Source organism: Mirounga angustirostris, unplaced genomic scaffold, assembly GCF_029215605.1.
Source record: "Mirounga angustirostris isolate CCGP_5_RB_7025 unplaced genomic scaffold, mMirAng1.0.hap1 SCAF_11, whole genome shotgun sequence".
NCBI lineage: Eukaryota > Metazoa > Chordata > Mammalia > Carnivora > Phocidae > Mirounga > Mirounga angustirostris.
Window position 1 is genome coordinate 96796749 of NW_026991719.1, and position 22788 is coordinate 96819536.

The following is a 22788-nucleotide window of genomic DNA, read 5'->3' on the forward strand; positions in this document are numbered from 1 at the left end:
AGTCGGTTAAGCGTCTGCCTTAGGCTCAGGTCGTGATCCCGGGGTCCTTGGGATCGAGCCCCACATCGGGCTCCTCGCTCAGCGGGGAGTCGGCTTCTCCCTCTGCCTGCCGCTCTCCCTGCTTGTGCTCTCTCGCTCTCTGACAAATAAATAAATAAGAATGTTTTAAAAAATTAAGTGAAGAAGTCCTTCATGAACTACTGTCCCTTGTCCTCCAGCAATACTGACCCTTCTGGTCAATAGGCTCCTTAGAGGCAAGGTGCATACTTCCGCTGGGTTCCTTGTAGGTGAAAACGAGAAAGAGGAAATTCAGGTTGCTCCCCTGCTTGGAAAGGATTCAGGGGCTCCCCTTTGCCCTCAGGACAGGAACCCAACCATTTAATGGAGTTTACAAGGATAGAGGATTTGCATTTTCTCTTGTCCCTTACCCCCTTTTATTTTTTATTTTTATTTATTTATTTTTTTAAAGATTTTATTTATTTATTTGACAGAGAGAGACACAGTGAGAGAGGGAACACAAGCAGGGGGAGTGGGAGAGGGAGAAGCAGGCTCCCTGCAGAGCAGGGAGCCCGATGCGGGACTCGATCCCAGGACCCTGGGATCATGACCTGAGCTGAAGGCAGTCGCTTAACCAACTGAGCCACCCAGGCGCCCAGGGAGAAGCAGACTCCCTGCCGAGCAGGGAGCCCGATGCGGGACTCGATCCCGGGACTCCAGGATCATGACCTGAGCCGAAGGCAGTCGCTTAACCAACTGAGCCACCCAAGCACCCAACAACTCTTACCCCCTTTTAATTAACAGGAGGGGTCCACTGGGGTGAGAGGCACAGTCTCGGTCAGAAAAGCCCGTCAGGGCTGTGGGGTTTCTCCACAGGAGGGCCGGGTGGAGGGGAGAAAATCAGGCTGGAAGAGGGTTTGTCTGTAAGCTGCGTTTGCATGTGACGAGCCCTGGGTGTGATATGCAACCAAGGAATTACTGAACTCTACATCTGCAACTAATGATGTACTACTATATGTTGGCTAATTGAATTTTTTTTTTTAAAAAGCTGCATTTGCATAAACGGCACACTAACTTTATTTCCATTTACTGTTCAAGGTAGCCAGGTTGATGGGAGGACTCTGGGGAACTGGGTGCCCCACCCCCAAGGAGGTGGGGATGGAGCCTGTCACCTTGTCCTCATTATGCCTGGCCTCCACCTCTCCCAACTATCTGGTCCCGGGGCTCCCAGCTCAGTTCCTCTGTGGGACCTTCAAACCGGTCTCCTCTGGGCATCTTGACATAGCATTCTCTACACCTCAAAGACACACGCCAGAGCACCTCCCACTCCTGGGAAGCTCCCAATCTTTGTGTCAGGAGAGCCCCTCTGAAGGCCAGGTGATGAGCCACCTCTCTCCTGGACACCAATGGCGAAGGATACAGTTTAGCAGGTGGACAATCTCCCTCTCTGTCCACGCACTAGCTCTTTCCAAACTAGCTTTCCACAGCACCAGGGGCCGCGTCCGTACCTGCAGCTTTCACATCTCTCCATACCTCCCCACCACTGTCCGGTGATAATCTTAGCTACTCTCTTGGTTCCAAATATGGTCCTTTTAGGGCCTGTGATTCCAATGCCTGGTGCTAATGGGTCAGGCCAATGAGACATCCAGGTGACTGTTCTGTTTGTGATTCTAGGAAAAAGGGGAAGGAATGCTAGTTATCTTTGGTGGGGTCAGTCACGTAAAATCAGGAGTGGCCCCCACGCCTGTTCTAACTTCTTGATGCAACTCTCAGCCATGAATTTACAGAACATCTCTTCCGGGCACTGTATATTTGCTTGGGTTATCTGTAGGAATTGTTCATTTAATACTCAGTGTACAGAGTAAGGTCTCTTATTTTGTTCTTCTGAAACGTGCTCATGCTGCAGGGAGGTCTTACGGTTCTGGTATTTGGGGACTAGGTGACAACGTCTATACTCCCGCTAACCTCACATGATCTGTCTCCCCGCGTTCTGCTCCAGGCACACTGCTGGTTTGCTGTACCTCAGACATTGCGTGCGTGCCCTTCCCTTGGGGCATCTGCACTTGCTGTTCCTTCTGCCGGGCATGCTCTTCCCCCATGTTCATCTGGCTGCCTCTCTCACTTCCTTCAGGTCTCCATACACAAGCCACCTTCTCGCTGACACCTTCCCTGGCTAACCCAGTCCCAATTTCATCCCTCCACCCTGACAAATCATCATCCCCTTCCCTGTGTTGTTTTCTTCCTCCTTGGCACTTTTTACCACTAATATCTTGTGTATTTTGCTTATTGATCTTGCTTATTGTCCATACCCCCCATGGCAACTATAAACTCCATGGAGAAGTGTTTTCATTTGTTTTATTTACTACAGCATCCCTAACACCTAAAACCGAGCTGGTACATAGTAGTTGCTTAGTAAATGTTTGCAGAACCGGTGAATTGATTATGTTAAAAGTTTCCACCAGATGTTGCCTTTCTGAGAAATTGCCAGAGAAAGCTCCTCAGTTCTCTGTATCATCTTAGTTACTCTTTCTGAAACCTCACTAGCTCCACCCAAAGGTAAATGGAAAGAGTCAAGGAGGTCTGTGGATCCAGAAACCCTAAAGGGGCCCCATGCAACTGGCTTTCTATGAAAACAAACTTGTGATGCCTAGACAACAAGCAAAGGCACAATGAATTTAAAAAATTGTTCACTTTGATTGGCATCCTAAACCTTGTAGTGTAAACGCCATAGACAAAAGTGCTGTTCAGTGAAAGTCGCTCTATAGCAAAACAAAGAAATCAGGCTCAGCAAAATTCTGGCAAATGGCAGACTGAGTGTGGGCAGGAGAGAGCTTAGCTACTCCCAGCCACAGTCTAAGGCAAAAGTCCATCAAACTTAACAATAGCCACTAGTCTCCCCGTGCTTGATGGACTCTCGGTAAGGAATCTCTGGGTATCAGATCTCAACACAGACCCACAGCTATCTTCGAAAGGGGGCTAAAAATAAGAGAGCAAAGCCATCAAGCATTATCGCCACATGAAACAGTCCTAAGGGGATCTCTGTTGTTGAGGTTAGAATATGTCGTATGGGCATATAGTGTGTGTATATTTTACAATTTCCCTTAAACTCAGAAGTGAATTAAATAAACAGTTCATTAAATAAATGATTCAAATAAACCCTCTGAAACTCTGGGCAGTGTTTCTGAAAGTATGGTCTGGGATTCCCCCACGCCCCCAACATCCGAATCACCTGGAGTGTTGAAAAAAATATATTTGAAAGGACACACCAAGACCTGATGAATAAGACTATCAGGGGAGGGGCCTGACGATAGGCTCAACAGGCTCTCCAAGTGAGTCTTCCTGGTTGTGAATCATTCCTAACTCTCTGGTGTGACAAGAAAGGCTCTCATTTTCAAACAGAAGCACAGCAAAACCCGAAATAACCCCACCAGTTGCCTCAGAGCAGGAACCAGTAATATCTGGATTCCCTCTGGGAGGTGGGGCCCCTTCTTTGGGCCCTACCTTTTCCTTCAGCCATGTTGGTTAAGAGAAACCTAGAAAAGTTACCGCAGGAGCCAACCAGAGGATTTTATGAGCTACCCAGGGAAAGCAAGCCTAACCCCTTCCTGGCAGGTTTCTGAAAGAAAATCAAGTGAAGGAAATGGGGCTCCTTTCTCTACTTTTCCTTCCCCTCATGCAACCCCTTCCCTCCCTTCCTGCACTCTGAGAGCCAACACACCCTCTCGCTACCCGGTGTGCATATTATTAAGGAAGGACAAGATGTTTTCATTCCTTCTCCTGTGTTTTAGAGGGGAGTTAGCACAGACAGCTTCTGATTAACAGCTAGAGTTAAATGAGCTCCTTTTGCCTCAACATCCAGGAGCGGTGCCAGGCCTGGTGCCTACTAACCCAGAATCTTCCTGGGGAAGAAACCTGGGTCAGGCCTTGGGCCAGAGGAAGGGATCCTTCAGCACTGGTTGGTAGTGGTGCTGGATACCCCTTTGTGTTAGTTCAGATAAGGGCTGCTCTTTGGAAAATTAAAACACATTTTAGCTCCCCTCTTTCCCTTCTGTCAAGTTTCTAGACCCAGTGCAAAATAGTTCAGTCAATAATCCACCCTTTTGGTCATCTTTCTGATGGTTTCTTTGTCTGTTGTATGATGCTAGGGTCTCCCCCTTTTCTTTTAAGTCTTGATAAGAAACACTTGAGGGAGGCTAGAGAGCACTTTCGGTGATTCTTGGAACAAAGGAGGACCCCCACTGTTAACGTCTTAAATAAGGGCATGACCGGCCCAGATTTCATCAAGCGTTGGGCCCCAAAAGCTGTCACCCTGGGGCAAAGCTCCCTCTGAGCCTGCCGGGGAGGTTTTGACACTGGGACGTTGGAGAGCTGCGTTCCGTGTGAGCCATTCAGCCAAAGGCTCCAAACGCAAGTCGCCATAGAAAGCTCTCCAGAAGGAGGAGCAGCTCTTGATGGGAATGGTGGTCCTCAGCGGACGCTTCTCTACCAAGATGCACGGACACAGGGTAGGAGACCCGATATTGGCCATTAGGATTTTCATTTCCCGGGTGTGTCATTGGACTTCTGTGCCCATTCCTGAGAATTCCCGCACAACTGCTGTTTCACTCGGAATCTCCGTTTCATAAGAGCTGTTGTGGCCGCCATTTTGCCAACCAGAAAGTTCTGGGAGGTGGACTTTCACATATTCCCTGCAGCCCCCCCCCTTCCTCTGGCCATCTCTTCAAGTTCTTAACTAGTATGGAGAAGTAAGGACGTGAACTTTGGAATTGAATAGGCCTGAATTTGAGGTCCTAGTCATGCCATTTATTAGCCGTTTGACCTGGCACAAGTTACCTGGCCTCTTTGAGCCTCAGTTCCTATGTCTCTAAAACATATCTCTGTGTCTCTAAAACATTGTCTCTAAAAGGGATAATAATAATATACAGTTCAGTGTGCTATTGTAAGGGTGGAATTCAACAATCCAGGGGAAGTGCCTTTCACAGAAGAAAGTCTCAGGAAGTGTGAGCAGCTGTTGCTGTCGTGGGTATTGGTTGTACAAACTGAGAGAGCTGCTGGGTTCCACATGGTTCGGTGAAGAGCCGTATGACTTTAGGCAGGACTCTTGGGTTTGAATCCCAGCTCTGTCTCTGGTTGGCTCTGGAGCCTTGGCCAAGTCATTTCAGCTCTCTGGACCTGTTTGTTTTATTTTTTCCACCTAAAACAGGAATAATGCTATCTTCCCCATCTATCTTACAGAGTTCCTGAGACAATCAAAGGCACCCCTACGTGCAAAATCACTTCGTAAGCTACAAATTTCTATGCAACAGTGGCGACGGGGGCATTATGCTCTCCTTTGCTGTATCGGAGAGCTAAAAATAATCCCGCGGGGTAATCCCGCGGGGCTTCAGAGACTGATTTGTAAATAATAACGGTGAATTATGGAGTAGGCCATCAGGAGTAAAGCAAGAGAGACATGACAAGGAGGCAGCCTTGCAGCCATCTAAGTGAGCTCTCCAGTAGCCAATACGATGGAATAACTGGCAACTGCTTAACCCCCACCATGTTCAATAACGACATTTATCCTGCAGTGGGACAAAAGGCCAGGTGTTTCATCAGCTCAAATTGTAAGCACCTAAGTAGCTGATACACCCCTTTCTCAAGAGTGAAAACCGACTGGGTTGCATATGCACGGCTTCTTTTCCACACAATTCTTTTTCCCCATGAAGAGCAATATTGAAGAAAAATATTCTACCGACTCATAAGGGAATACAGATAAAGATGGGCCGGGTTGGGAAAGTGGGAGGGTCAGTCAGGGGAGTGCTAAGTAGGAGGATCCTCTGGTCCAAGGGTGGGCTAAAGATGGTCCGTGGGGTGGGTGAGTCAGGCCCTGCTAAGGCAGACTGTCTGCTGAGGGAGCCCTGGGCTTGCGTCTCTCTGTTGCGGTTAGAGCTGAGGTCGAGCGGAGAGTCACAGTGGCTCACGTCACATAGACTCTGCGGAGATACCTGTTCATCCTCATTGCCATTCTGGCCTGTGCTCAAAGAACAGAAGCCCCTGAACTGGGACAGAGGGCTGGGAGGCCCCCAGATGAAGATCACTCAGGGAAGAAACAGCAAGTTTTGCTAAACCAAAACTCAAACGGGAAAAGCAACTCAACTCTTCGCTCAGGGAAATGTGGAAGGAATAGGCGGAGACAGCAAGGCCTCCGGCAATCCTTCCTATCCTGCCCCCAGGAGTTTGAAGGAAAAAGCGAGCCTAGGGTAAAAGGTCTTCTGTGTCTTTTTAAAATTTTCTCTCAGGGCGCCTCGGTGGCTCAGTTGTTAAGTGTCTGCCTTTGGTTCGGGTCATGATTCTAGAGTTCTGGGATCGAGCCCCACATCTGGCTCCCTGCTCGGCGGGAAGCCTGCTTCTCCCTCTCCCACTCCCCCTGCTTGTGTTCCCTCTCTCGCTGTGTCTCTCTGTGTCAAATAAATAAATAAAATCTTCAAAAAAATTCTCCCTTTATCAATACTTTTTGCCATTTTAATTATTACGGGTCTTGGGGTCCTTGAAAGAGAACGTGTTTCCTTCTGCCACCAGCAGGGGGCAGCAGCTTAGAGAGAAAAATAAAACAGCCCGCTAGGAAAGACACCCCCCGCCTCCACCCAGAGATTCAGCTATCTTTCATTCTGACTTCCCTACTTGGATGATACGGTTTTCCGCCTAGCTCCCTAGTTGATCCTCAGCGAGAAGGCAGTTGGAGCTGGCTTTGTGGGAAAGCCTCTGGGGATAAACTACTTGGGGGTCATAATTTATGGGAAGCTTAGAACAGCATCCAGGCCGGCACATCTGGTTGGGATGGTGATTACAGCTGCTTCTCGGGATGCTGCCGTTGCTGCCCTCTTCGTGTTCACCACAGTGAACTGATGAACCAGGAAGCATGGCAGAAACAGCTAAGAAACGCTCACGCCAGGGGGTGGGCGGGGTTTGACCCCACCGCCCAAGATGATACCTTCTGCCGGGCAGCCCAACATTTAACCTACTGCAAGTAACCTGACTGAATACTTGAACTTACTAATAGAAAGTTTGTTACATTCAAGCAGGGCAAATGTTTAGACTGATGCTTGGAAATGTTGACTATAAATAATTTATTTCTATTTATTGACCTATAAAATACATAGTTAGCTTACTCAAATTAACAGAAAGAAAAAACGCTATGTCTTCAAATGTTACCTAATTTTTAAAATTGTAACCCCCCCAAGGTAAATACTAAGAAAAGAATTTAAAAATATAGAGAGAAGGAAATAAGAAGGGAATGAAAATGGGTACACTGGGGCGCCTGGGTGGCTCAGTCGGTGAAGCGTCTGCCTTCAGCTCAGGTCATGATCTCAGGGTCCTGGGATCGAGTCCTGCATTGGGCTCCCTGCTCAGTGGGGAGCCTGCTTCTCCCTCTCCCTCTGCCCCTCCCCCCGCTGTGCTCTCTTTGCCTCTCTCTCAAATAAATAAGTAAAATCTTAAAAAAAAAAAAAAGAAAAGAAAATGGGTACACTAAGACAAAACAATTAAATCCAAAAGAAGGTAGCAGTGGAGAAACTGAGGAACAAAAAAAGATATAAGATAGGCAGGGAAAAAAGAGCAAAATGGCAGCAGTAAGTGCTTCCTTATTACTGATTACTATGAATGTAAACTATGAGTGTAAATAAATTCTCGAATCAAAAGGCAAAAATTTGGCAAGATGGATTTAAGAAATATGATCTCTTTACATGCTGTATACAAAAGACTCACTTTAAATCCAAAGACACAAATAAGTTGAAAGCGAAAGGATGATAAAAGATATTCAAAGGAAATAGTAACCAAAAGAGCCAGGTGGCTACACCAATATCAGATAAAATAGACTTTAACTCAAAATTGTTATAGAAGATCAATATGGACCTAATACATTGATAAAAGGGTCAATCCATCAGAAAGAAAGAACAATCATAAGCATATACACCCCAGACAGTCCCCCCCAAATACATGAAGAAAAATGGACAGAATTGAAAGGAGAAATAGTCCTACAATAGTAGTTACAGACTTCAACATCCCATTTGCAAAGTAAATAAGCAACTAGACAGAAGATCAATAAGGAAATAGAGGACTTGAAACAATACTATAAACCAAGTAAACCTAACAAGTGTGTATATATAGAGAGAGAGAACATTCTGTACAGCAAGAGCATAACACATATTCTTCTGAAGTACACATGGAACATTCTTCTGGATAGACCATATGTGAGGCCACAAAATAAGTCTTAATAAATTTTAAAAGATGGAAATCATACAAAGCATCTTCTCTAACTACAATGGATTGAAACCAGCAATCAATAACAGAAGGAAAGCTGGAAAATTCACAAATAGGTGGAAATTAAACAACACAGCCATAAGCAAACAATGGATCAAAGAAGAAATCAAAAGGAAAGTTAGAAAATACTTTGACATGAATAAAAACTAAAACACAACATAAAAAATGTATGTGATACAGTAAAGGCAGTCCTTGGAAATGTATAGATATACACGCTTACGTTAACAAAGAAGAAAGATCACAAATTAATAACCTAACTCTCCACTGTAAAGAACCAGAAGGAGAAGACTAAACCCAAAGCTAGCAAAAGGAAGGAAATAATAAAGATTAAGGCAGAGATAACAAAATAGGGAATAGAGAAACAACAGAGAAAATCAATGAAACCAAAAGTGGGTTCCTTGAAAAGTAAAACAAAATTGACCAATCTTTAGCTGGATTTACTATGGCAAAAAGAGAGAAGACACAAATTACTAAAATCAGAAGTGAAAGGGGACAATCACTACTGACCTTAAAGAAATAAAAAGAATTATAAGACAATACTATACATTTGTATATCAACAAATTAGATAACCTAGAGGAAAGGGATACATTCCTAGACACACCCAAATTATCAAAATTGACCCAAGAAGAAATAGAAAATCTGAATTCACCTATAACAAGTAAAGAGATTGAATCAGTAATCAAAACTTCCCAACAAAAACAACAAAAAAGACCAGGACCAGATGGCCTCACTGATGAATTCTACCAAACTTTGAAGGAATAATCCACACCAATCCTTAACAAATATTTCAAAAACAATGGAAGAGAGAACACCCTGATTTTGCGAGTCCAGCATTGCCATGATTCCAAAGCCAGATAAAGGTATCATGAGAAAAGGACACTATAGACCTATATCCCTCATAAAAACACATGCAAAAATGCTAGCGAACCAAATCCAACAACATATTAAGGCAATTGTATAGCATGACGAGTTTGGTTTTACCCCAGGATTGCAAGGAGGTTTGCATATGAAAATCACTCAATATAATATACCATATTAATAAAATGAAGGAAAAAAATAACATAATCATCCCAATTGATGCAGAAAAGCATATGACAGGGCGCCTGGGTGGCTCAGTCGGTTGGGCGACTGCCTTCGGCTTGGGTCATGATCCTGGAGTCCTGGGATCGAGTCCCACATCGGGCTCCCTGCTCGGCAGGGAGTCTGCTTCTCCCTCTGACCCTCCCCCCTCTCATGTGCTCTCTCTCTCTCTCTGTCAAATAAATAAATAAAATCTTTAAAAAAAAAGAAAAGCATATGACAAAATCCAATACCTTTTCATGCTAAAAACACCTAACAAACTAGGGATAGAAAGCATATGTGAAAAATCCATAGCTAACATCATACTCAATGGTGAAAGACTGAAATCTTTCCCCCTAAGATCAAGAATAAGACAGGGATGTTTGCTCTTTGCACTTTTATTCAACATTCTACTGGAAGTGCTAGGCAATTAGGCAAGGAAAAGAAACAAAAAGCATGCAAATTGGAAAGGAAGAAGTAAAACTATCTCTATATACAAATGACATGATCTCATATATAGAAAATTATATATGTGTGTGTGTATATGTATATATAGTTGTAGTCAATATAATTATAATGGATAGTCAGGTGGGGAATTTCAAAGAGCAATGGAAACTATAAAAAAGGAACCAGATAGAAATTCCTAGAACTGAAAATTACAATGTTTGGGGAAAAAATTCCCAGATAGATTTTGTGTTCTCATAAAAGCAAAAGAAAATACCAAGTGAATTTATACAGAGAAGTCAATGAAAAAGAAATAATATGAAGAAAAGAAATTAAAAGATTAACAAAAAATGAAATTCTAAAGAATCCCCATAAATCTAGGAGAGCTAATAAGTGAATTAATCAAAATTAAAAGATACAGGATCAACAAACAAAAATCAGTTGAACTTCTATACACTGGGCATGAGCAATCTAAAAAGGTAATTAGGAAAACTCTTCCATTCACAATGACATCAAAAAGAAAAAAAATACTTAGAAATAAGTTTAACCAAAGCGGTGTGAGACTTGTACACTATAAACTACAAAACATCACTGAAAGAAATTAAAGACCTAAATAAATGAAGACATCCCGTGTTCATGGAATTGGAAGACTTAATGTTAAGACGGTGATACTCCCCAAAGTGATCTAAAAATTCAATGCAATCCCTATCAAAATCCCAATGTGCTTTTTTTTTTTATTTTAAATATTTTATTTACTTATTTGAGAGAGAGAGAGTGCGCATGAGCTGGGGGAGGGGCAGAGGGAGAAGCAGACTCCCCACTGAGCAGGGAACCCAACGTGGGGCTCAATCCCAGGACCCCGAGATCACGACCTGAGCTGAAGTCAGATGCTTAACCCACTGAGTCACCCAGGCACCACTCCCAATGTGCTCTTTAGACGATATGGAAAAACTTATTGTAAAACTGATATGGAATTGCAAGGGACCCCAAAAAGCCTAAACAATCTTAAAGAAAAAAAGGAACAGAATAGGAGGATTCTCACTTCCTGATTTTGAAACTTACTACAAAGCTACAGTAATCAAGACAGTTGGTACTGACATAAGCAGAGACATACAGATCAATGGAATAAAATTGAAAGTCCAAAAATAAATCCATTCATCTGTGGTTAACTGATTTGCAACAAGTGTGCCAAGAACATTAAATGGAGGAAACAATAGTCTTTTCAACAAATGGTGCTGGGACAACTGGATAGCCATGTGCAAGAGAATGAAGTTAAACCCTCTCTCACACCATATATAAAAAAGAACTCAAAATGGATCAAAGACCTAAATATAAGAGCTAAAACTTTTAGAAGAAAACATAGGGGTAAATTTTCATGATCTTAGAGTGGGCAATGGTCTCTTTGATACGACACCAAAAGTACAAGTACCAAAAGAAAAAAATATCAATAAATTGGATTTCATCAAAATTAAAATATTTTTTTAAATGTTATTCTTTTGAAAGAATTAAAAGACAACTCACAGAATGGGCAAAGTATTTGCAAATCATATATCTGAAAAGGGTCTAGTATCCAGAATATGTAAAGAACTCATAATTCAACAACAAAAAACCAAACAACACAATTAAAAATGGGCAAAGGACTTGAATAGACCTTTCTCCAAAGATAAACAAATGGCCAATAAGCATATGAAAAGATGCTTAACAGCGTTAGCCACTAGGGAAATGCAAATCAAGACCACAATGAGATACCACTTCACAGCCACTAGAATGACTATTTTTTTTAAAAAAAATGGAATATAACAAGTGTTGACTAGCATTTGGAGATAATCAGAACACTTATACCTAAGCAGGGGGGAATGTAAAGTGGGGTAGCTGCTGGGGAAAACAGTTTGGTGGTTCCTCAAAAAGTTAAATATGGAATTACCATATACTCCAGCAATTCCGCTCTTAGGTATGCATGCAAAAGACTTGAAAACAAGTGTTCAAACAGAAACTGTATATGAATGTTCAGAGCAGCATTATGCACAATAGCCAATAGGTAGATAGGACCCAAATGTCCATCAGTGGATGAATAGCTAAACAAAACATAGTATATCCATACAATGGAGTATTGTTCAGCCACAAAAAGGATTGAAATACTACAACATGGATGAACCTCAAAAAAACTGTACTAAGTGAAAGAAGCTATATGCAAGAGGCCATATACTGTATGATTACGTTCATATGAAGTATCCAGAATGGGCAAATCCAGAGGCAGAAAGCAGATTGGTGGTTGCCAGGGGCTGAGAGGAGGGAGGAATGATGAGTGACTGCCTGATAAATATGGGGCTTCTGTTCGGGGGAACCAAAACTACTATCAATTCAATCCTTCTACCAATTCAGACTAATTTGTCTGATTTAGTGGTATTCTGCAGAAAATACATATAGTCTAAATCCATAAATCAGTGAGCATCCATATCCACCTACCACCTGCCTGTGCTTTAAGTTTGTTCCTAACTTGATTGCTTTTTTTGTTGTTGTTGACTCATCTAACTGAAGGCTGCTTCCCTCCATAGGATCTTTTAACATCAAAACAGTTTTGTGCTGACTCGCCAATTATCTTCATTATCAATTACCTTTCTGTTTACTTTTTAGTTCCCAAGGTTAATTGTTCTAAACTCTACTTCACTTTAAAAGTCCTTTCAAGTTTGGGGTGCCGGGGGGGGGGGGGGGGGGCGCTCAGCTGGTTGAGCATCTGACTTCAGGTTTCAGCTCAGGTGGGATTGAGCCCTGGGTTGCGCTCAGCATAGAGTCTGCTTGTCCTGCTCCCTCCCCCTCTGCCCCTCTGCTCTCTCTCTCATAAATAAGTAGATAGATAGATAGATAGATAGATAGATAGATAGATAGATAGATAGATAGATAGATAACCTTTAAAAGTCCTTTCAAGTTCAACAACAACCAATTAAATTAACCACACATTAGGTTGAGAATGGAAGTATTGATATGGGCACAATCTACTAATTTTTCAGTTGTTGATGGATATTATTTGGTTGACAAACCTAGATGTCCGAAATGCACATGCATGCCCTCTCATGTGTCAAATGATTTTTCATACGGGTGTGTGTCTACCAGACAATACTACATGCCCTAACCTTTGAGATTTTGGCTTTCGAAAACATAGAGGCTTTACTTCCATAAAAATCTCCATTGTTTTCTTCCCCAAATAACTGAAAACATCTGCAAACTCTTATTGTTTTCTGAAATACCATCTTCCATTGCTTATAAACTAAAGTGCTAATTATTTGGTTTGTAGAATTGGACAGAAAATGTAAACCACCAGGCAAATCAAAAGTCAAAAATGGCTGCTTCTTCCCCAAACGGCCCCCTAGTTCTAAGCTACAGCAGAAGAGAGTGCAAGAGATTATGCCTCTGACCTGTGTCTCCCAACCAAACCTACCACTTCGGATGGGGCTAACACTCACCTTCTTCAGTGTCACGACCTTGAGTGGTAAAGTTTTCTTCTGTGGGGACTCCTCGTCCACAGAGATTTCTTCAAGGTCAGCAGAGATTGTGTCAGACTGGAGAAGAGAGGGGCTGCTGCTGGAGTGGCGTGGGCGCAGCGAGGGGAGCTGCCAAGGAGGAGAGTAGAAGGACAAAAGTTAAAACTTGTGTGCTTTCCTCCAAATTACTGGCGTTCTCTTGTTGCTTAATGGTTGAAAGACTAAGACCCCAAAGTGAAAAAACAAGCCAAGAAAAGATTTCCTTCCTCCCTCTCTTCACTTTCGGTACCTATGCAAACCAAAGACCAATAGCCTTGGGCCACGCTCTGGGTCGTGGCACACTTTTGCCAATCCCCAAAGACAGAAACTTCGAACTGCTTGTTTGATCAAAACCAGAATTCTGGTGTTCTCTCTCTACTGATGCTAGCTATAAATCTTCTTTGAGTCTGATCTTTGTTTTGATTTTGGCCCTGTCTTTGGAAGTCTGGTTCTTGTGGAGGTTGAGTTTTGGGGTTAAGATCTAGGCTTAGCATCCAAACTATAATCCTTGCTCCTATCATTTCAGGAATTGTCTGGATCAGATCTTGACTCTGTTGGTTGTTTATCTTAATCCTGTCAAGACTGATCTTCTGGAATTATTAGAAAATCTACAGAACTAGCCCTGATTAGAATTGCTTTCTTAGTTTTCCTAAGGGGATAAAATTGATCATTTGGGTTTTCCTTGGGCTTCGGCACACTAATTTAGTTCATTCCAATTTGAACCTCATGGCACACTTGAATCTGAGGCACTGGTCTCCGCCATGGTCATTTGGATGTGGATCGGAATCTCTGATTTGATCTTTAACAAATACTGGTCAAGCATCTATAGTGTGCCACACCCCATTCTAAGCTTTGGGCCTATGGCAATGAACAAAACAAAATCTTTGCTGACCTGGAGCTGACATGCTTTCTTCTGTCTCCTGTTCAGGACAGATGGCCTTCAAACTCTCAAAGCCAAAGACAAGGGGCCCTGAGGAGGATTTGTCCAAGGTTCTGCCCCTGGAGAACTCCTGGCTAGTGTCTAAGGTGCCCCCTTATTACTAGCAGGCCCCACTGGGGGCTCTTGAGAAGAAGTCTCGTTGCTTCACCAGCCCCAAGCCCGATTCTAATAACAATAATGACAACTAACTTTTACTGAGGGCTTTACTCTGCTTTAATCTGTATCATTTCCTTCCTTTTGCTAGCTTTGGGTTTAGTTTGCTCTTCTTTTTCTAGTTCCTTCAGGTGAAGGGTTAGGTAGTTATTTTTTTTTTAAATTTTTTTTTTTAAAGATTTTATTTATTTATTTGACAGAAACACAGCGAGAGAGGGAACACAAGCAGGGGGAGCGGGAGAGGGAGAAGCAGGCTTCCTGCTGAGCAGGGAGCCCGATGTGGGACTCGATCCCAGGACTCTGGGATCATGACCTGAGCCGAAGGCAGACGCTTAACGACTGAGCCACCCAGGCGCCCCGGTAGTTAAGTTATTGATTTGAGATCTTTCTCCCTGCCAGGCAGGGAGTGTTCTTCATAGATGCCTTTCATTCTAAACGTGCAACAATTCTTTGAGGCACCTGCTCTTTCCCGATGGGGAAAACCAGGTCTGAGAGATGATGTGACTGGCCCTCATTCTCACGGTGGCCAAACAAGCATTTGAAAGGTCTGCCCGCCTTTAGAGCCCATGTTCTTAACCACTGCGCACTCCTGTCTCCTAACTGTAAGAGCCAGGAAGAGGGGATGTCCCATACTCAAGCTCAGGGAGTTTAAAGGCAACAACCAGAAGGGAGGGTGTGCCTCCTTCCTTAAGAAGGGCCGCAGAGGGAGAGTCAGGTCTGTGAGCAGTAAGAAAACTGCTTTGCAGCCTTTGCAGTTTCTTAAATTACTGAATTCAATTTGTTTCCACAAGAAGATGTTCACCATCTGCCAGTACCTCTTATCTATTTGTCCTCAAACAAAACGGACATGAAATGTCTTGGAGAGTAATCTAGGCGCCCACATTCCTAACACTTCAGGTAAGACAGCAGGTGAAAATCTGGCAGGGAATAAAACAGCAGTTCAGTCTTGGTATTTCTAAAAGAACGATACACCGGAGGTTCCTCTCGCACAATCTCCCAGTTGCTCGGAATGTCACATGATCCATTACGGATCCTGCCCCTTCAAGGAACCCAGCCATTGGCCATTTCCCTACTTGCTCAGCATCTATGTAGCCCGGGGGGGGGGGGTCAGGACCCTCGACTTGATGTCATTGAGGGTTGTGACCTTGGCACTTAAGGGAAGTCTCCCATGCAAAGATCGATCTGGTGGTTGATGGCTCGGGTTCGGTTAACACCCCACCCTGTCTTCAGCCCTGTTTCTCAGAAGAGGGACCACGGGAGCAGGCCAAAGATGTGAGGAGTGGGCCCAAACCAGCCATTTAAGAAAACTTGTCTTGGGGGGCGCCTGGGTGGCTCAGTTGGTTAAGCGTCTGCCTTCAGCTCAGGTCATGATCCCAGGGTCCTGGGATCGAGTCCCGCATCGGGCTCCCTGCCCGGCAGGGAGTCTGCTTCTCCCTCTGACCCTCCCCCTGCTTGTGTTTCCTCTCTCGCTGTGTCTCTCTCTGTCAAGTAAATAAATAAAATCTTTTAAAAAAAAAAAAAAAAAGAAAACTTGTCTTGGGGGGCGCCTGGGTGGCTCAGTTGGTTAAGCGACTGCCTTCAGCTCAGGTCATGATCCCAGGGTCCTGGGATCGAGTCCCGCATCGGGCTCCCTGCTCTGCGGGGAGCCTGCTTCTCCCTCTCCCACTCCCCTGCTTATGTTTCCTCTCTCGCTGTGTCTCTCTCTGTCAAGTAAATAAATAAAATCTTTAAAAAAAAAAAAAAAAAGAAAACTTGTCTTGGGCTATCATGGCTTTCCCTATCCACCCCCTTCATTGCAAGAGTAAATGCCCCTAGAATCTTTACCTTTAATTTTCAACCCCCTCCCCCCGCCAAATCATCCTTCTAGAGCAATGGCATGTCTGCTCTGAGTCTCTCTGTTGCTGGGACTAAGAGAAGAGGGAGAGAGGGAGACTTCCAGGACCCAGGTTTCCCCTTCCTTCCTTTCTTTTTTTTTAAATAGTGCTTTATTTTTTATTAACATATAATGTATTATTTGTTTCAGAGGTACAGGTCGTGATTCATCAGTCTTACACAATTCACAGTGCTCACCATAGCCCATACCCTCCCCATGTCCATCACCCAGACACCCCATCGCTCCCACCCAGGTTTCCCCTTTCTGCATGTGAGAAATCACCCTGTAGCACTTGGTTGTGTACATCTGGGTTTTTGCCACTGGGTGGCAAGGGAGTGTCGCTGTGGAGACAAGCAAAAGCCGGTGTTGGTGTTCAAAACTGAGGATTAGAAGTGACTTTTCCTGCTGTGGTGCAAGAGGGCAAGAGTCCGCTGACCTAGGCCTGCTTTATAACCATAAGATCGGACCCGCTGCTGACAAACTCAGTGTTTGCTTGTCTACCCTCAACGGTTAATGTAGCCAGCAGAACTTTCACACATGGTACAGAAACCAGAGTGAGAGATTTGGGGTCTTAAACAGACGTGTCACCAGTAAGCCCCAGTGACCTTTTGCCAAATGCAAAATCATCAGCTCCTCGGTAGAAAAGGGTCTCCCCATTGTGTGGCCTTCTCAGTTACCCAGGGATCCTTGGGTATCATCCCGCCCACAAGCTGAGAGAAGGAGGATGGTAGCTGCTTAGGGTGATTTCCCTGACAATATTTCCGGCTCGCCCCTGGAACATTTCTAGATCAGAGCTCCAGAAGAGTCTAACTGAGCAATGGTTAGGGTTATCTGGAGGTAAAAGACTGCTCTATGCATGTGCATAGACTAAAGGTATACCCTTCTCCCTGTTGAGGCAGGCACAAAGAAACTGAATATCTTAAAGCCTGGGATGTGGGAAAGACCATGGGTTTTGAGGTCAATGCATCTGGGTCAGGTTTCCAGGTCTACCATTTATTATTTGGGTGAGACTGAGCAATTTCTTTAACCTCTCTGAGTATTCTAGCCTCATAAGCAACTGTTTGAGGTAGAGGTTAATATTATACCCACTGTATATGAGGAAAGGAAGACTCAGAGAGGTCAAGCAATCAGCCCAAGATCACAGAGCCAGTAAGTAGCAGAGCGAGAATTCAAGCGTAGGTCTGTCTGTCTGACTCAGCTGCCCTACTTGGCCCAATTCCCCTCTATTACCTCAGTGATCTTGGAGTCCCCAGTCCACATTCCACTTCTGGGCACATGTTGGGGCACAGCTCCAAACATAAGTCCAGAAACAGCTCCATGCACATTACTAGTCCCAGATCTAGGCAGAGTTCTGGAAACTTGAGATCTCTGTAGAAGAACGAAAGAACATGGCGGTTGGAATGCCTGCACATTAACCAACAGTGGAATGTCACCGCCCTAAGACTTAACGCATTCTTGGGGTGTGTCGAGTGAATACGGTAATGTTAACCAACACTGTGTGCTGGGCACTAGGTCAGCGCATCGTGTATTTCTACACTCTCCCTTCTTTACAATCAGCTGGGGAGCAAGGCCATATTCCCCCCTCCTTGCTTTTTGGCAGATTGGGGTGGGGGTGGAGGGGGGGAAGAATGAAAGAGGAGGAGTCTAATTAGGCACTGATGCTTGAGTTCACTATTACCTGTAGAGGTCTGCCTCTCTGGGGCTCTGGAGAGGGGAAGATTCTACTTGCTGATATTTCAGGCTCAGGATCCAACATGAAGATGCTGTCATGGGAGAGGGCTTTGCTGCCCATGCTGCTCTTGGCCCTGAACAGGAAGGAAAAGGTCTTGTAAGAGCAGCCCAAGGGCTGTAGGAACTGAAGACACGTGTATATCCATAGCATGACATATCACAGACACCTCAGAAAGGGGGCAAGGATACACAGGTGCTGACAGAGAAGGTTTTCCATGAGAAATGAAGTGAAAAAATAAAGAATAGTACGGTCTCATTTAATATATATGCCCAAGGGCACCTGGGTGGCTCAGTCAGTGAAACGTCTGCCTTCGACTTGGGTCATGATGCCCGGATCCTGAAATCGAGTCCCACATCCAGCTCCCTGCTCAGTGGGGTGTCTGCTTCTCCTTCTGCCCCCTCCCCCGCCACTCGTGCTCTCTCTTAAATAAATAAATTATATATATATATATATATATATACCTATATTACATACACATATAGTTTATGTTCATAGAAAAAAATCAAGAAGGATATCCACCAAATAATTAGTGGCAGCTCCCTCTGGGGAATGGCATTGGGGGCAGGGGGAAGGAACCTTAATTTCCTACTTTATGTACTTCTGTATAATTTTGATTTTTTAAATTATCAACACATATCTATTTTATATAATAGTTTTGAGATATGGTTTACATACCATACAATTCATTCATTTAAAGTCTATAATAGCAGCAATGCTGTGGAATGGGAGGAAAGATCCTAAGTCTATTATTAAGGTAAGAGTTATAAAAGATCTTTCACACCCAAATTTCTCTCTAGTGTTTTTGTTTTGATTTAAAATACCAAACATCTGCCCAGATACTGGAGACCCTCATTCACTAGATTTTTTCCTCTTTCACACAAGGGCTCTGGGGTACATCTGTCTGATTTTCAAAGCCATCTTATGCACCCACCCCCAGTTTGTTAACCCAGATGGAAATACCTTCTGATTGGGAATAAAACCAGGTTGACAACAATTAAGCGTTAAGGCAAATCAGGGAAAAGTTAGAAACAAATGAAGGGCTAACAGCACAAAAGACTCCTTTTGGAATGTTGGGAATATATTTTACCTGTGAAAAATTTCAACCAAAGACATCACAAGAAAAGAAGACTACAGACTAATATCTCTTATGAAATAGATGTAAGAATCTTCAATAAAATACTAGTAATCTGAATCCAGCGACATAAAGAATTATACACTATTACCAAGTAGAACTTGCAAGAAATGTGAGGTTATCTTAATATATGAAAATCAGTTAACATAATACGCCATATCAACAGAATAAAAACAAAAACTGTGGGGTCATTTCAATAAATACAGAAAAAGCATTTGTAAAATCCAAATACATAATAAATACACTCATGATAAATACTCTCAACCTTGACAGAGGACACCTGTGAAAAACTCTCAGCTAATGTCACACTTAATGATGAAAGACTGAATGTTTTCTCCCTCAGATTAGGGACAAGACAAGGATGTCTGCTGTTGCCACTTCGATTCAACCTTGTCCTGGGGGTTCTAGCCAAGGCAATTAGGTAAGAAAATTAAATAAAAGGCATCCATAATGGACAGGAAAATGTGAAATTATCTCCAATCATAGATGACACAATCTTGTGTATAAAACTCCTAAGGAATCCAATAAAAACTACTAGAACTAATACATGAGTTTAGCAAGGCTACAGGTTAAAAGACCAATACGTAACAATTGATTGTATTTCTATATACTTGCAATGAACAACCCAGAAATGAAATGACAAAAACAGTTTCAATTTTCAACATTTACAATAACATCAATAAGAATAAAGCATGTAGGAATAAATTTAATGAAAAATGTGTAAAAATTATACTCTGAGCACTCTAAAACACTGATGAAAGGAGTTAAAGAAGAAAACCTAAGCAAATGAAAAAGCAACCTATGCTCCAGGCCTTGGAAGCCTTAATCTTGTCAAGATGGCAATAGTCCGCAAATTGATCTACAGATTTAATGTGATCACTATTGAAATTCCAGTTGCCTTTTTTCTTTTCTTTAGCAGAAGTGGACAAGATAATCTTTAAATTCATCGTGAAATGTAAGGGGCCACAAACTGATAAGACAATCTTGAAAAAGAAGAACGAAGTTGGAGAACTCACACTTGCCAATTTCAAAACTTACTACAAAGCTACCGTAATCAAGACAGTATAGTACTGCCATGAGGATAGACATATAGATCAATGGAATAGAATTGAGAGTCCAGAAATCAACTCATCCATCTATGGTTAATCAATGTGCAAAAAGGGTGCCAAGACCGTTCAATGGGGAAAGAATAGTTTTTTCAACAAATGATGCAGAGACAATTGGAAAGATACATACAGAAGGGAGAAGTTGACCCTATCTCATACCATATATAAACATGAACTCAAAATGGATCAAACACCTAACTATAAGAGCTAAAACTCTTAGAAGAAAACACTGGGGGGTATATTTTCATGACCTGGATTTGGCAATGGATTCTTAGAATATGACTCCAAAAACTTAAGCAACTGAAGAAAAAAATAAATGGATTTGATCAGAATTAAGCTTCGAAGGATACTAGCAAGAAAGTGAAAGGACAACCCACATAAAGGGGGGGGGGGAATATCTGCAGATTGTATATCTTTTTTTTAAAGATTATTTATTTGAGGGGCCCCTGGGTGGCTCAGTCGTTAAGCGGCTGCCTTCAGCTCAGGTCATGATCCCGGGGTCCTGGGATCGAGCCCCGCATCGGGCCCGCTGCTCGGCGGGAAGCCTGCTTCTCCCTCTCCCACTCCCCCTGCTTGTGTTCCCTCTCTCGCTGTGTCTCTCTCTGTCAAATAAATAAATAAAATCTTTAAAAAAAAAAAAAAGATTATTTATTTGAGAGGAAGAGAGCAGAGCGAGCGAGAGAGAACACGAGTGGAGGGGGGAGGGGCAAAGGGAAAGGGAGGAGCAGATGACCCCCTGAGCAGGGAGCTTGATGTGGGGCTTGATACCAGGACCCTGGGATCATGACCAGAGCCAAAGGCAGACGCTTAACCGACTGAGCCACCCAGGTGCCCCTGCAGATTATATATTTGATAAGGGATTCATATCTGGAATACATGAGAAACTCTTACAATTTAATAATAAAAAGATAAAGAACACAATTTTTTAAATGGGCAAAGGATCTCAATAGATATTTCTCCAAAGAAGATATACAGAGAGCCAACAAGCACATGAAAAGATGCTCAGCCTTTCACTAGCCAGTCAGGAAATATAAATCCAAACCATAATGAGATAGATACCACTTCAGACCCACTAGAATGGCTAGAAACAAAAACTCAGAGAGTAACAAGTGTTGCCAAGATTGCGGAGAAATTGGAACCCCCACGCGCTGCTCGTGGGAATGTAAAATGGTGCAGGCAGGCATTTTGGAAAACAGTCTGGTCTGGTGGTTTCTCAAAAACATGAACATTAAATTACCATATGACCCAGTATACTCCTAGGCATATACCCAAGAGAAATAAAAACATACATTCATCCAAAAACTTGTACACAACTGTTTGTAGCAGCATTCTCCATAATCGCCAAAAGATGGAAACACCCAAATATCTGTCATCTGATGAACAGATAAAATGTGGTGTATTCATACACTGGAATACTACTCAGTAGGATGAAGGAATTAAGTATTGGATTCATGCTACCACATGGATGACCCTGGAAAACAAAAACGTGCTAAGGGAAACAAGCCAGTCACAAAAGGCCACATACCATATGATACCATTTATAGGAAGTATCCAGAATAAGCAAATTGATAGAGACAGAAAGTAGATAAGTGATCACTTTGGGCTAGAGTGGGGAGGGAATGGGGATTGACTGCTAATGGGTACAGAATTTCTTTTAGGGAGGGGTGGAAATTTTAAATTAGATAAAATAATTGTTTAAAATTTCAGGTACTTTTTTTGCACTTATTACCTTTATTACAAAACATTTACTATAATACATGTAGGTTGGCGCTTTAAAAAATACTTTTTTTTCCCCTAAGTAGGGCTCCACGCCCAATGTGGCACTTGAACTCATGACCCTGAGATCAAAAATTGCATGCTTTACTGAGCCAGCCAGGCACCCCTAAAAAACAATCTTTCTTTTTTTTTTTTTTTTTTTTTAGAAAGAGAGTGAGAGCGAACGGGGGGAGGGGGGGAGCAGAGGGAGAGAGAATCTTAGGCAGGCTTCACACCCAATGCAGAGCCCACTGAGGGGCTCGATCTCACAATCCTGAGATCATGACTTGAGTTGAAATCAAGAGTGTAACACTCAACCGACTGAGGCACCCAGGCACCCCCCCCCTAAAAAACAATCTTTAAATGGTACCCAGAGTAGCAGCTCAGGCACTGTAGGACCAGCCCCCACCCCATCATTGTGAACCTATCTGACTGTGGGACATGCACATGGATCGATCTGATAACCACACGCTCCAAGGACAATCGGGTGTTATGGGGATTGAAATGGCACCCATACCAAGGTAGCCTGTGGGCCAGCAAGAGGAGAGGAGGCAGATGCCTTCGTACTACCCACTTCTTCTTCTGCCCCCACTCCCTCCTGTCCTTCCCCCACCCCGCAAGCCCTGTGCGCACTTGCCTTCTTGGTGTGGAGAACGCATCAGAACCAGTGGACCATCTTGGAGGCGGACGGACAAGTCGGAAGGGGGAAATGCAGAACTTTAGGAGAGATGGCTCTCGCTGATTTGTAGAGACGAGGCAGAGTAGACCCAAACTCCCCCC

At 43.3% G+C, this 22788-nt stretch overlaps 1 protein-coding gene across 1 annotated transcript in view; it reads right to left on the reverse strand.

Annotated features, from left to right (window-relative positions):
* KIAA1210 (KIAA1210 ortholog) overlaps positions 1 to 22788 on the reverse strand; it is a 135910-nt gene that overhangs the window by 16072 nt on the left and 97050 nt on the right. The window contains 3 exon segments of the mRNA XM_054507800.2: positions 13261 to 13407; positions 17514 to 17651; positions 17962 to 18088. Coding sequence (XP_054363775.2) covers positions 13261 to 13407; positions 17514 to 17651; positions 17962 to 18088 — 412 coding nt within the window.